Here is a 13,498-nt window from a genome sequence, read left to right as displayed (position 1 = left end):
ATTTTCAAGCAAGTAGCATCTCTGGGTAACTGTTAATATCATCAAATTTGATTTCAGAACAAGTTAATAGCCACTCCCTTTGAGAATTGCTGGACAGTAGCTTTAAAGCACTGCTTGATTGCAGCATTTCCCAGCTGCTCTGGGATTTTGAACCAGAAAATTTCTGGCCATTGAACAACCCTGTTGTTATTCAGTAATTTTAAACCAAATTGCAGTGGTCTGGTTTATCTCTCCGGCAGATAAAAATGTGTTTGTCATTTTTTTCTACAGCGAGACTGCTAAGCCCACTGTGCTGTAAGCTTTTGTTTATAGACAGGCTGTGTAAATATATTATGATGTCTTCCTTCATTAACAAATAATCTGCTAATATATGAAATCTGTGCATTTGTAACATATCTTTTTTTATTTGCTTATAAATGATACTGCTTTGCAAACATGTAAAGGGGGCATCAAATGTTAATGCTATTATAAGAACAGAACAGGATCTTATGGTTGTAGGAAATGTATGTTGAAACCAGAGTACAATATTTTTGCTCTAGCCCCTGATACCATATCTGCCTAATGTTTTCTATCATTGTTCGTTCACTCAGTCCTCAGTTGGAGACCTTTTGTTTATTGGAGCAGGTGTTTCTTTTTATTGGATACATGATTCCAAAACAAGGCACCGAAATAAACTGAGTCTTTATCTCTCTTTGTCACTCTTAACTTTTTTAAGTCAACCTCAGGCCTTCCCTTTGCCTTGGCTCTCAGTTTTTCTCCTCCTCTCCTCTTCTGTATCGTAGGTCGTAAAGAAACTCTGACATCTGAGCACCTCCATGTCAGCTGTACTTTGTCTTAAATCAGGACAAGTGGATTGATTATTGACTCCCAAACTCTATCATTTCTGCTCTCCCCCCTCTCCCTGTCCTGTTGCCCAGCCTCCTCTTGCATTTATGAATTGCTCCTACGATGTGAAGTGATTTCTTCAGTCCCTTATTGTTCGTTTCAAGCAAAACGAACAATATGAAGTCACCTTGAAGTTTCACATCACATATAGAGTTATGTGATGTGTTTTCTCCGTAAAGAGATCAGAGAGGCTTCAGAGAAAGCGATAGAGAGAGCAGGGAATAGAAAAGTGCAGAGAAGACGAAGCAATGCGTGGGAGACGAGTGGGGTAAGAAACAAAGAGCGAGGAAGAAAGTAAGGGGGAAGACTAAGAGCGCTAAAAATATCCACTGCCGCAGCAAGTTAAAGAGCTGATGCTTGTTGCTGTGCGGAACGCTTCAGTGCATCTCTGGTCTAAGTGCATCTGTCACTTTACTGAAGAGTTGTAATTGTAAATGAACTGCAATTTATTGTTCAATATTTTTTTAAGGCAGCATAGATGAGCATGTTTATATATATAATGTTGCGATACTGTAGCAATGTGTGTGTTCCAGCCTGTGAAAAACATGGATGTAGATTCTGTAACAGCATCCATTACTTTCTATAAATTGGTGTTATGATGATGTTCAAGCTTTCTGCTCTCCGTGGATATGTTGTTGAAAATGCAAGCAGTGACACATTTACTATGAACATCCCCAGTCATTCTCAAAACACTGAGCTCTTGATTTCAGATAAGTGAGCCAAAGACTGGCACCTCATTTCTGTATGGCACCTTTTGGCCTATTACCTATTTGCTGGCTGATGTGATGACTATAGTTAGCAGATTTTATCACCTATATTTAATTAACCATTTAAGTTAACAGCTTCATAAATGGCTGAAAATACCCTCACTGGCCACCCACTTTTTAATCTATCCAGTTTACTTCCTTTAAAACAAGAATCTTGTAAATTGATTTTAAATGTGTTTAGATGTGTACTTTATGGCTAAACACACTATAATGTATCCCAGAGAAATGTCATTGCCCTAACTACTTGTCCATTTCAAATATAAATGAAGTGCTGACGTCATATTGCAGTGTAGGCTGGTGCTTGCTAGTCCTGTTGTTTCATTTCATTCAGACTCATAGGCTACTTATATAATTGGGGCTTGGAGGATGAGGACAGTGTAATTACTCTGAGGATACATATCCTTATTCCTTTAAGTAAATCATGCGATCTTGACTAATTCAGGTTTACCAAGTTTTTTAAATTGTGCAAACGAACTAATCACTGGATTCAGCTTTAATTTAAATCTTAAAGAACAGCCAGTTTCATATTTTTATTTCACAAATACTTAATTCTTTGGTCTGAAGTTACTGGAGTGAAATGATATGATTTAAAAAAAAAACAAGAGAACAAGACAGGACATCTATACATTTATGAAATTTTCTGCCACTTAATTTGACAGTGTAACAGTGACGCTTTTTTCATGATTCATGTCAACACATTTAAATACAAGCTTAGACTGTAGAGGCTACATGGATGAGTAATGAAACGTTTCGACCTACAAACTAAAAGTCCAGTTGCCCTAACTCAGCCTCTAGACAAGGAATGGGATGTGAAATATCTAAATGCAAGTTTAATTGAGGGAAAGTCAATAGAGGCCCCCACATCTCCTCATAATGCTGCTAGATTTGATGGCTGTAATTCCTCACACACTTCTGTAATTGACTGGGGCTCTTATTTTTTAAGTCCATCGAAATGACCGTTGGGCTTTTATCTCTGCTGTCTCCAAGGCTACAGACTATGGTTTATTTGATGTGTGTGTGTGTGTGTAGGGTTGAAGGAGGTAACTCCTAATTGACTGGCTATTTAAGCTTTTAATGGAGAGTTTGCAGTCAGCTCTCCAATTAGTTGTGAGGGGGCCGTCAAGGGATAAAAGGAGGATGGCTGCTCAGAGGAGAGAGGAGTAGGGGCGAAGAAAAAGATGAAGGAACAGAGAGAAGAAAAAGAAATACAGTGAACAAGAAGTTGGAGAGAGAGACATTAATTTAAAGTGGGGTAAATGAGAGAAAACAGATTTTCTCAGTGTTTCTTAGCAGTTTAAGACTTTTTAGTTCTACCAGCACACACACATAAGCCACCATCATCAGCAAAGACAATGAGGAACAAAAGGAAGTTTTAATTTCAGCATGGTACATTTCACTAATAGGTAATGAGTAGTTAAAGACACTCCATTAGATGTTTTAATGTCAATACAGACACCAACTGCTATTCTATACATTTTATATACACACTGTTGTATAGCATGAAACCAAGAGCATGAATTTCTATTGGTGTGTATTGCTCTCAAGCCTGAAGTGCCATTTTGCTACTGGTAGTCAGTAATGCCTCAGGGTATGAAATACTCTAATAAACATTACATTAGCATGATAAATTTTGATATTTTTTTCACAAAAATAATTTTAATTGTCTTTCACACACCATTCTATATAGCACCAATTAAAATGTTGCGAAAGAGTTTTATTCTGTTGTGATTACATTTCTGTCTTTTAACACTGGTGAAATCAATTCACTTTGTGTTGCAGTTATTAATGAAAAGATGTTAAAAAGCATTAATGAAAATGACAGAACCCTCTAATCCAATGGAGGCGTTTCTTGCTACAAAGTAAACATTTTGTACCAAGTGAATATTTTTTCAAGATCAAGGCTAACACTGTCTGTGTGATTAGGTATCAAGAATCACACAAGAATAAGAGTCAATTAAAGAGGGCAAATCAAAGAAGCTGACTTCCCGTTCATCAATTTCCTTAGTGTCTTTGAACACGCCATGTTCCTTCTGATAAACAGATATAATTGCCTATTTATCAGCCCCTCTGAAACTCTTTCACATGAAATATTCATGATGAAACAATTGGAATGAAAAGAGAGAGATAAGAAGGAATGTGTAACATTAGTTCAGGTGGTATAACCTGCTCAGTGTAACTGTGTTTTTAATGTACTTATTCACTATACTTTATTGACGTTTGTCAAAATGAAGTCCAGTTATGCATGAAAAACATAAACACTGAAACACAAAAAGATTCGGCATGTACTTTAAGAATATTTGAGTTAATATAATCCAGCCCCATCAAATATAGTCACAACCCAGAAGCAAGTAAGGCAAGTTAATACACATTCATATTTTTTTATTCTGTGTATCTAGACTCTGCGTGTTTGTGTGTGTTGCAGGCGCAGTGGAGGTCAGGAAAGAAGGTCTGGAAGCTCAGATCAACCGCCTGGCTGAACTAATCGGACGACTGGAGAATAAGGTAAGGAATACACACACACACACACACACACATTCAGACTTATTCAGAGAGATGTACCTGTACCTAGCTTTTTCCCTTACAGATTATTGTAACTATAACATGTCTCATGGCATGTAAACCTCAATTAAAACACCTTTTGGAAGTCTTAAAGGTAAGAGCTGGCAACAGTCAGTATTTTCTTATTGTTAAAAAGTCCCATGAAAATAACAAATTATTCCTCTGTGCCATAGCTCTTCCATTGTTGTCCAGCTGTCATGACACTAATTTTTTTAATTTACCTTATTCTGGTAAAAAACAAATGTTATCTTCCTCTGGAAGATTTGTAAGTTTTAGGTGTTACGCCAAAGCATGATACTGAATTTGTTGAGGGCGGGGAAAAGGAAAAATGGAGCAGGAGGAGAAAATGAAAGAAGCAGTGGGTTAATGAGGAGAAGGAAGAGTGGGTGGTATATAGAGTAAATTAACATTAAGTGATGGAAAGGAAAAAAAGAGGTTGCATGGAAAGAGAGATGGAGGAGGCAATTAAAGATTCAAACTATTGCAGTGTCTATTCTTCCACAGTTCCTTCACTTAGTTTCAACTCTGTGGCCTCACTCCCCCCTCCACCTTTACATCTACCACCTCATTCCCTGTTTACTCCCCTCTATCTCAACTCCTCCTGCCCTTTTCTCCTCTTATGTGTTAGTCTCTGCAGCACTGAACATGGTAAGGCTAGTCCCAGGAGACTGTGTTTGGGAGCAGAAGAAAGAGAATATCTAAACGAAATATCCCGTCAGGAGGGTAAAAAGAGAAAAATAAAAATAGAGTGACCTAACGTTTGATGAGGCGTGAAACAATTCTTGACCAGGTGTGAACAGATCTGTGTATCCAAGATTTCTATTTGGAAAGGAACTTTAGTCTTTGACCCTGATACATATTTAATATACCTTTAACAGGTTGCCCAGACTTAAGCAGGACACTTTCACTTAGTTGACTGACCTTTGTTTTATCAGAAATAATTGAGACAACTTTGACACAAGAATTCATCAGTAGTCATCTGTAACCCTGAAGCCCTCCAGAGAGGCTATTACACCACTCAGAGGCTGACTCGTTTACAGCGGCTGTGACACAAAGGGCATCTTCTCACGGTTGACTAAACCCAGTCCTTCCTGTTAAGACATTGCCACTGAAAACTCCTCAGGAATGATTTAATTCAGCTTTTTTTACTTTGTGAAAATAGCTGAGAACTAATTGAAGAAGACACAGGGATGATATTCATTTATTCTTCCTTTTTCACCACATCAACAAGCTAAATCAGAAGTGACATAACATAGTCACATAACCTTCAGTATTATCCCAATAGCAGTAAACAAATGTAAGCCTGTATCATAAAAACAAAGTGAAAATGAGTCAAAGTGAAAGGAAAGGTTGTGATAAAGGGGATTAGTTCATCTATGGTGACAGCAAAACCCTTCAGAGGTGAATGAAAAGAATAAATATGAATTAGTATAGACCTGGGATGTAAATGAATAGAAATCCAGTTGTAGATCCAGTTATACACACTAAGTACTCTGACCAATACAAGTAAATTTTACCCTGGAAACACAAACCTACATTTGTTGTGAAGTATTTACACAAGTGACTCATTCACATCAGAGCAATTGTAAAAAAGATGTGTTAAGAAAATAAAGTGTTAGCCCATCCAGACTTGTTTGTAATTGAAAGGTTTTGTTTCAGTCAAGAGGAAATCGTTTACGTAAGTGGACTGTTAGAATCTCATATTAGGGGCCAGACAAAGTGTGTCCTTATTGTGTCATGAGTGAGCAGTTTTTTATATAAAGTATGTGACGTGAAGCATTTACAAAAGAGCACTGTTTGTGAGCTTTTTTAAAAGTGAGCCTTGCTCTGAAATGATTTCATGTTGTATAGTCTGCCTTCATCCTAAGGGAATTAATCCATATGAACCTTATTGTTAATAATAATAATAGTATAAGGGATTACATTAATACCAGAATATTATCTTCCACCTCTTCCCATGGAGAGATTATACAAATTAATTTCAGCACACACAAGGGATGTTGAGATTAATCATGAACAACTATTAATAAATGAACATGATAGACAGTCCTTGTGTGCACTATTATTTTGTGGATTTATTGTCCTGCTCTGGCTTGGCACCATGTTGGATAGATGAGCATATAACTGTGCACAGGATTACTATTTACTGATTTAGCAGAGATTATAAAATTACATGTGCATTTCATTTGTCAGCTACTTTTTGCCATGGATCTCTCCATGTTTTCACCACTTTTGCAGACTTCTTTTAGAGCTCATGTATGTATGGTCTAATCTAGCAGCTATAATACTCGGTATTACAAATCCAGAATTGCTCATTTAATCCTTTATCTGATTAGCAACATACAAAGAACTAAACACACAGACATGATACACACTTTGCTGCTGACATTAATTCATTAGATTAATTATGCAGTTGTTTCAGGTTCGACCTCCACAGTTATTTTTACCTCGTAATCTGGAATTATTTAGCAGGATACTGTGACTCACTTGGGAACTGTCTCAAAAGTGTGACCTGAAGCGCAAACAGCTTTTCAAATGTTTGTATACTATACAATTTATATATTATAATATGGAACAAATTTTGAGTTAATTTTAAGAAAACTGGTGGCAGAAAATGTGAACTAGTGCGCTTTTTAAATAAAAACATGCTATATGGCTCAGTACAATTCTGATAGGGGTTCTGATTTCTGTATTAAAATCCTGTTTTTTTTGTTTTATTTAGTGTAAGGAAGAGTGTGAATGACATTAGAAAAGAGTTTAATGCAGAAATGAAAGCAGATTTAACCATTCCTAACGACTTCGGAAATAAAAAAAACATGTCCACTTCCTCTGTAATCTAGATACAGATGTTTTTTATGTCATAAACTGTTGCAGATCACTTTGTGTAGCACTGGTAAGGAGTACAAAAAACTGCAGGTACGCTTCAATAACAAAGCCAGCCAGTCAGTGTGGGTTCAGCAGCCATAAGGCAGATTTTATTTACAATGTTATATTAAGGATTAAAAGTAGCTGCAGTAGTGAGGCTTCAGCCTACAGCTGGAGTGAAGGAGGCAAACTATGAGTGAAGAAACACAAGATTAAAGCAAATCTCCACAACAGAAAACACCCAATACAAGTTCCACCACAACTAATAATCAAAATGTCACCGCCTAAAGTGAACCTCCACCACCCCAAGCTATTTCTATATAAAACCTACACCAACTGCAGAATATTTATACAAAAATATATGGCATAGCAAAGGTTTGAGGAGGTGCACTGTATTGTCTCTCTGTTTGGCCTGGTATTATCTGGACGGATGGACTGTGGAGGAATCTGGGAGAGGAAATGAAATGATAACTCTGCAATAGAGTGAATCCTGAATTGTTTACTGAATGAATAATAAGTCAGCTACACACTGAGTGGTATTCCTGGTGAGAAGAAAATAGTGCCTCGCATTGGCACCACTTCTTGGTGATAACACACTGGAAGTCCTGTTACCTTGAAATTCATGTTGCTTCTGCCTGTGTTGCTCAGTCACTTTCAGATTCTTCAGTCATGCAGTGCTTCCCAGGGAGTTTGTTTGTTCTCTAGGTTGCAAAATATCATTATTTCTTGCTCTCTGTGTGCAGCATTCAAGAAAATGTGTTTTTCACCTGGGGAAACTTTGAGTGCAGCTGCACATCTGTTACATGTGATGCTGAGGGTGGAAACTGACAAACAAAATTTTGTTTTTATGTTTTCTCTGCAAAATAATGTAATGTTGCCTGTAATGGTAGATCTCAAGCCTTTTCAGTCAAACACGGGGAAATACAAAGGTGCTAGTGGTGGAGCTCCAAGTATTGATTGTTAAAGGGAAACAACTGTCAGTAGAGAAGTCATGTATACTTGCACAGAATAAAACAGAGAAGCTGTATAAAGAAATGGCTCACTCTAAAAAGACTTTGGTCTGAACAAAATCGCTTGGCCCGCTTGGTGTCTTTGGGCTCATTGTTTTGTTTTTTTGGCTTGTGGCTTCAGCTCACCTTATATCCAACAGGGAAACAACAGCTGTTGTGCAACAAAAAAGCGTGTAAAACTGTACACTACCCACTCAGCACCAATTGCTAACTTAGTATTACTAAGTACTACTAATCACTTAATATTAAACAACTATCCATCCATGTTCTTCCGCTTATCTGGGGCCAGGGAAGTTATCCCTGTTTAGCCTAAACAGGGATATCCAGACTTTCCTTTCCCTGGACACTTCCTCCTGCTCTTCCGGGGGGACACCGAGGCGTTCCCAGGCCAGCCAAGAGACATAGTCCCTCCAGGTTGTCCTGGGTTTTCCTTGGGGCCTCCTCCCAGTGGGATATGCCTAGAACATGCCTAGAACAGGACCGGTAACAAAGGGCAGCCCTGCCAGAGTCCAACATGCACTGGGAACAGGTCTGACTCACTGCTGGCAATGCGAACCAAGCTCCTGCTCCGTTTGTACAGAGACCGGATAGCCCTTAGCAAAGGGCCCCGGACCCCATCCTCCCGGAGCACCTCCCACAGGATGTCGCGAGGAACACGGTCGAATGCCTTCTCCAAGTCCACAAAGCACATGTGAACTGAGTATAGAGCTGGTCCAGTGTTCCACGACCAGGACGAAAACCGCATTGTTCCTCCTGGATACAGGGTTCTACCATCGTCCGGATCCTCCTCTCCAGCACCCTGGCATAGACCTTCCCAGGGAGGCTATAGTTGCAACACACTCTCTGGTCTCCCTTCTTAAAAAGAGGGACCACCACCCCAGTCTGTCAATCCAGAGGTACCGTCTCTGATCGCCAATCGATGTTGCATAGGCGTGTCAACCATGACAGCCCAACAACATCCAGAGACTTGAGGTACTCGGGGCAGATCTCATCCACTCCCGGTGCTTTGCTACCGAGGAGCTGCCGAACTACCTCAGTGACCTCGGCTTGGGTGGTGGACGGATCAGCCTGCGACTCCTCAGCTTCTGCTTTCTTTATGGAAGATGCGTCGGCGGGATTAAGGAGATCCTCAAATTATTCCTTCCACTGTCCAACAATATCCCCAGTCGAGGTCAGCAGCTCCCCACCTCCACTGTAAACAGTGTTGGTGGAGCACTGCTTCCCCCTCCTGAGGTTTGCCAGAATTTCTTCGGGGCCGACTGATAGTCCTTCTCCATGGCCTCACCGAACTCCTCCCATACCCGAGTTTTTGCCTCTGTCACTGCCTGGGCTGCAGCACGCTTGGCCGGGCAGTACCTGTCAGATGCATCAGTCCCACAAGCCAACCAGGCTTGGTAGGACTCCTTCTTCAGCTTGAAGGCATCTCTTACCTCCGGTGTCCACTACCGAGTTCAAGTATTGCCACCACGGCAGGCACCCGAGACCTTATGGCCACAGCTCCGAGCTGCTGCGTCAACAATGGAGGTGGAAAACATGGTCCATTCTGACTCAATGTCCCCAGCCTTCCTTGGGATTTGGTTGAAGCTCTCTAGGAGGTGGGAGTTAAAGACCTCTCTGACAGAGATTTGGCCAAACATTCCAAACAGACCCTCACAGTACGCATGGGCCTGCCATGTCTGTCCCGCTTCCTCCCCTGCCAGCGGATCCAACTCACCACCAGATGGTGATCAGTTGACAGCTCTGCCCCTCTCTTCACCTGAGTGTCCAAGACATACGGCCGAAGGTCATATGACACGACTACAAAGTCGATCATCGACCTCCGGCCTACAGTGTCCTGGTGCCATGTGCACTGATGGACATCCTTATGCTTGAACATGGTATTCGTTATGGACAAACTGTGGCTAGCACAGAAGTCCAATAACAGAACACCACTCGGGTTCAGATCGGGGAGGCCGTTTCTCCCAATCCAGGTTTCACTGTCGCTGCCCAGGTGAGTATTGAAGTCCCCCAACAGAATGATGGAGTCCCCAATAGGAGCACCTTTCAGCACCCCCCCAAGAGACTCCAAAAAGTCCGGGTACTCTGCACTGTTGTTCGGCCCATAAGCTTAAACAGCTAAACAACCATATATTTTTCTCAGAAATGGGTGATAGTAAAACCAGTGTAAAAGGAGCCTGAGTATTGGAGATAAATTAGGTGCATATACACTTGACTCCAAACAAAGGTCTATTGGGTAATACAGTCTTTTAGTGTAGGCTGTGCAGTGAAGAAAATATCAGCCAGTGAGCTTCTGCCTCTAAAAATTTTATGTGCTGCACAACCACAAACACGAAGCTCCTTCTCTCTCAGTCCAGCTGTGACCAGACTGTGTCTCCTGAAGTTCAAATCATTCACCGTACAACTCTGAACATTTCCAGGAGCTTTCACAGTAATACATGTGTGGGTGTGAGCCACCTGCCCACTGAGCCAGACCCTATTGCCTTGACTTTCCCTGCTGTGTTTGGTACAATTGCTGTGAGCAATGCAGACACTATTCATTCACAGTAGCAGCAGCGATGCTCATCAGGTACCTTGGTGACACAAATTGTTGTGCTAACTGTGATTTATTAGAACAGATTGTTATAACTTTAAGTCTAGGCAGTGAAAGAAAAATCAGAAATCAGGTTCACACCATCTTCACACACTGTACCATCAATCTATCTAGCTTTACCAATTCATATTTTAATTGAATTAATTTAGGTTAATTGTATTTGTTTCCCCTTCAATTAAGTCTGGAATATAAATAACTTACCTCTGGCATGGGTGGGAACTGTGGGTTTGCCTACTAATGTAATGTAAGCTACAAACATATAAACTTCCAGCTCACTAGCTTTCAAGTAGTAAAGTAGAGTTATTCCCAAAGACAAAGGGTATGTAATTAGCTAATTATATTATTATGTGCAGTGACTGCATAACAAGAACAACTATTCGGAAATGGAATATTCACTAAGACGATAATATATCAGTTGGCTGCTACACCAGCCAGAGTTGCATTAGATAGTAAATCCAGGGGTTAAATTGGTCTGGTGGAGTTCACCTCTGCCTTCTTCATCATCACGTTGGCAGCTCTCTCATTTTTGGCTTGACTGCCTCTTTCTGTTCACTATCTCACTCCTTTTCTGTGACTTTATTAAAGATCTGTGCCCATCAAACAGCACCAGGATCAGTACATGTGCCTCTACAATGACAGAGGGGCCGGTTGCAATTGACACACTGGCACTCCATTAATTATTCAAATCCTTCTTTTGTAACATTGTGATTTTGTAGATTTATTAACCTAAATGCTTGTATGCACAGATGACAGCTGACGGCTGATTCATAGTTTCTGTAATGAAACAAAGCAGATGCTTTCAGGATGAGTCCAGCATCATCAAAGCTGTTGCTGCTTTTTTATTGTCAGCAAATATTGTTTCCTCTGGAGAATCACTCCACTTTTTGTGACCTGTTTTGTTACAGGAAGTTTTCAGTTTTACTGCTTAAATGCAGTAATATTTTTAGTATTGGCGTTACCACAATCATGAATCATGAATCTTATCTAATCACTTAAGTAAATGAAAAGAATAAAGCACCAGATGCTATGCTTAATAATGACAACACTACTGTATTTATTACCTTCAGTCTGCAAGTTCCAAGAATGCAAAGATATAGAGAAAAAAGACAGAGAGAATACATAAATAATAATAGAAAAACATATAAAAGAGTAAAATAAAATTTTGAGAAATTTTGCCATGCTACAAGGAATATAAAGTGTAAGCTAAACTATACCTGATGTTTAAGTCAGGACAAATACCATTTTAAATGTTTAGATTTTATTGAAAATATTCTACATCATAACTAAGGCTACCTAGCTCTATACTGCAATACATGAAGCATGCCCATCCATATTTGCATGTATTCTACATGGATCAGGCTGTTTTTTGCTCACAACATGTAGCTTTAGCTAAATTTTCATGCATCGATTTGCCATGTAGAAAAAGCAACAAAAAATATCTCGATTGTATTTTTCGTAGATGTGCTTAATATGTTTTTGTCTTATTTGTGGGGTTTTGGATGTAAAAATATGTGCCATGAGAGGACAAGAAATTTGACAGGCATAGCAATAGTAACTAAGGGGACAGTCCATTGTTGACATGAAAAAACTGCTTTTTACTCAGTTTTATGAACCTAACTAATTCCTAATTACTATAACTTCTTCATCATGGTGCATACTTTCATTTTGTGCTTCTCTTATTAACATGCACCCATCTTCCCTCCTGCCATGCTAACCTTTTCATCTTAAAAAACCAGCAGCAGCTGTTTGCATGCCTGTCCATGCTCTTAGTGTGTCCACTAAGACCTCTTGTTCTGAGTGACTAATGTCTGCTTGAGGCTGTTGTTGTGATAGTTTCTGTCATTGGTCTTGTGATTGACATGTTGCTGCTGCTGTCGTTGTTGTGCTTCTCCTTGCAGACGGTCTGGTTTGATCTACACCAGCGGCTAACAGACACAGACGGCACCACCAGCGCAGTAAGTAGACATTAAGAGAATAACTGTTGTACCTTACACTGGCACACACTGCCCCAAGTACAGGATCACTTACTTCTGCCTTCCAAAGATCTGAAACCACCACACAGTACCTCAGGTTGAGCTTTACAGGGCTGAGATGTGACTTGTTCACTAATGGATGTGTTGGAATTGAGACAATACATCAGCATGACTGGCATGGTCCAAAGATAAGCCAGGGTACACGCTGCCTTACAATAAAACACCTCAAGAGAAATTGACGTATCAGCTGTCTGACAAATATCCAGCATAGTCAGGATGTGTGATATTAATAATCAATAATAACAATCAATAATCAATCAAATGAAAATAATCAATGATTCCCATAAAAGGCTACAAACACCAAGTGGGCTTCTTACAGGCTGTATTTAGATTGAATTGAATTGAATCATAACTTACAGAAACAATTTGGCACAATTTTCAAATGATTTCACCTAAAACTGCCATCACATACAACACTAGTAGAGATAAGCATGTGAAGACTATCTTATATTCCTGAATGCATGTAAAAAGAAATAATTTCTCTAAAATATAGACCTTTTGACCCTTACCGAGAAAAAGTTCATATGATAAAAAAGACAATACATACAGTGTGCTTATTAATTCTTTTCTCATAAGTATAAAGCCATGTATGCTTGCAATCTTTACAATACACTTCACAATAAAGGATAAAATATTACCATACTGAAGATATTGATCTAAGAGCAGATCGGTTTAGGTGTGGATGGATTTTCGTTAAAATGAACACACTTCGATTTGATTGGCACCATGGACGTTTATTCTGTTAACAGTACATGTAGGAGATGCTTATCAGTCTGACAAGATGGATAT

At 39.6% G+C, this 13,498-nt stretch overlaps 1 protein-coding gene across 1 annotated transcript in view; it reads left to right on the top strand.

Moving 5' to 3' along the window:
• The window catches only part of necab2 (N-terminal EF-hand calcium binding protein 2), a 92,072-nt gene that overhangs the window by 54,683 nt on the left and 23,891 nt on the right, over positions 1 to 13,498 (top strand). The window contains exons 8-9 of the mRNA XM_026311815.1: positions 4,075 to 4,154; positions 12,575 to 12,631. Coding sequence (XP_026167600.1) covers positions 4,075 to 4,154; positions 12,575 to 12,631 — 137 coding nt within the window. The remainder of the gene's footprint in view (positions 1 to 4,074; positions 4,155 to 12,574; positions 12,632 to 13,498) is intronic.

The sequence above is a fragment of the Mastacembelus armatus genome, chromosome 6 (genome assembly GCF_900324485.2).
Source record: "Mastacembelus armatus chromosome 6, fMasArm1.2, whole genome shotgun sequence".
NCBI classification, from domain to species: Eukaryota; Metazoa; Chordata; class Actinopteri; order Synbranchiformes; family Mastacembelidae; genus Mastacembelus; species Mastacembelus armatus.
This window is presented reverse-complemented; position numbering and strand designations above follow the sequence as displayed.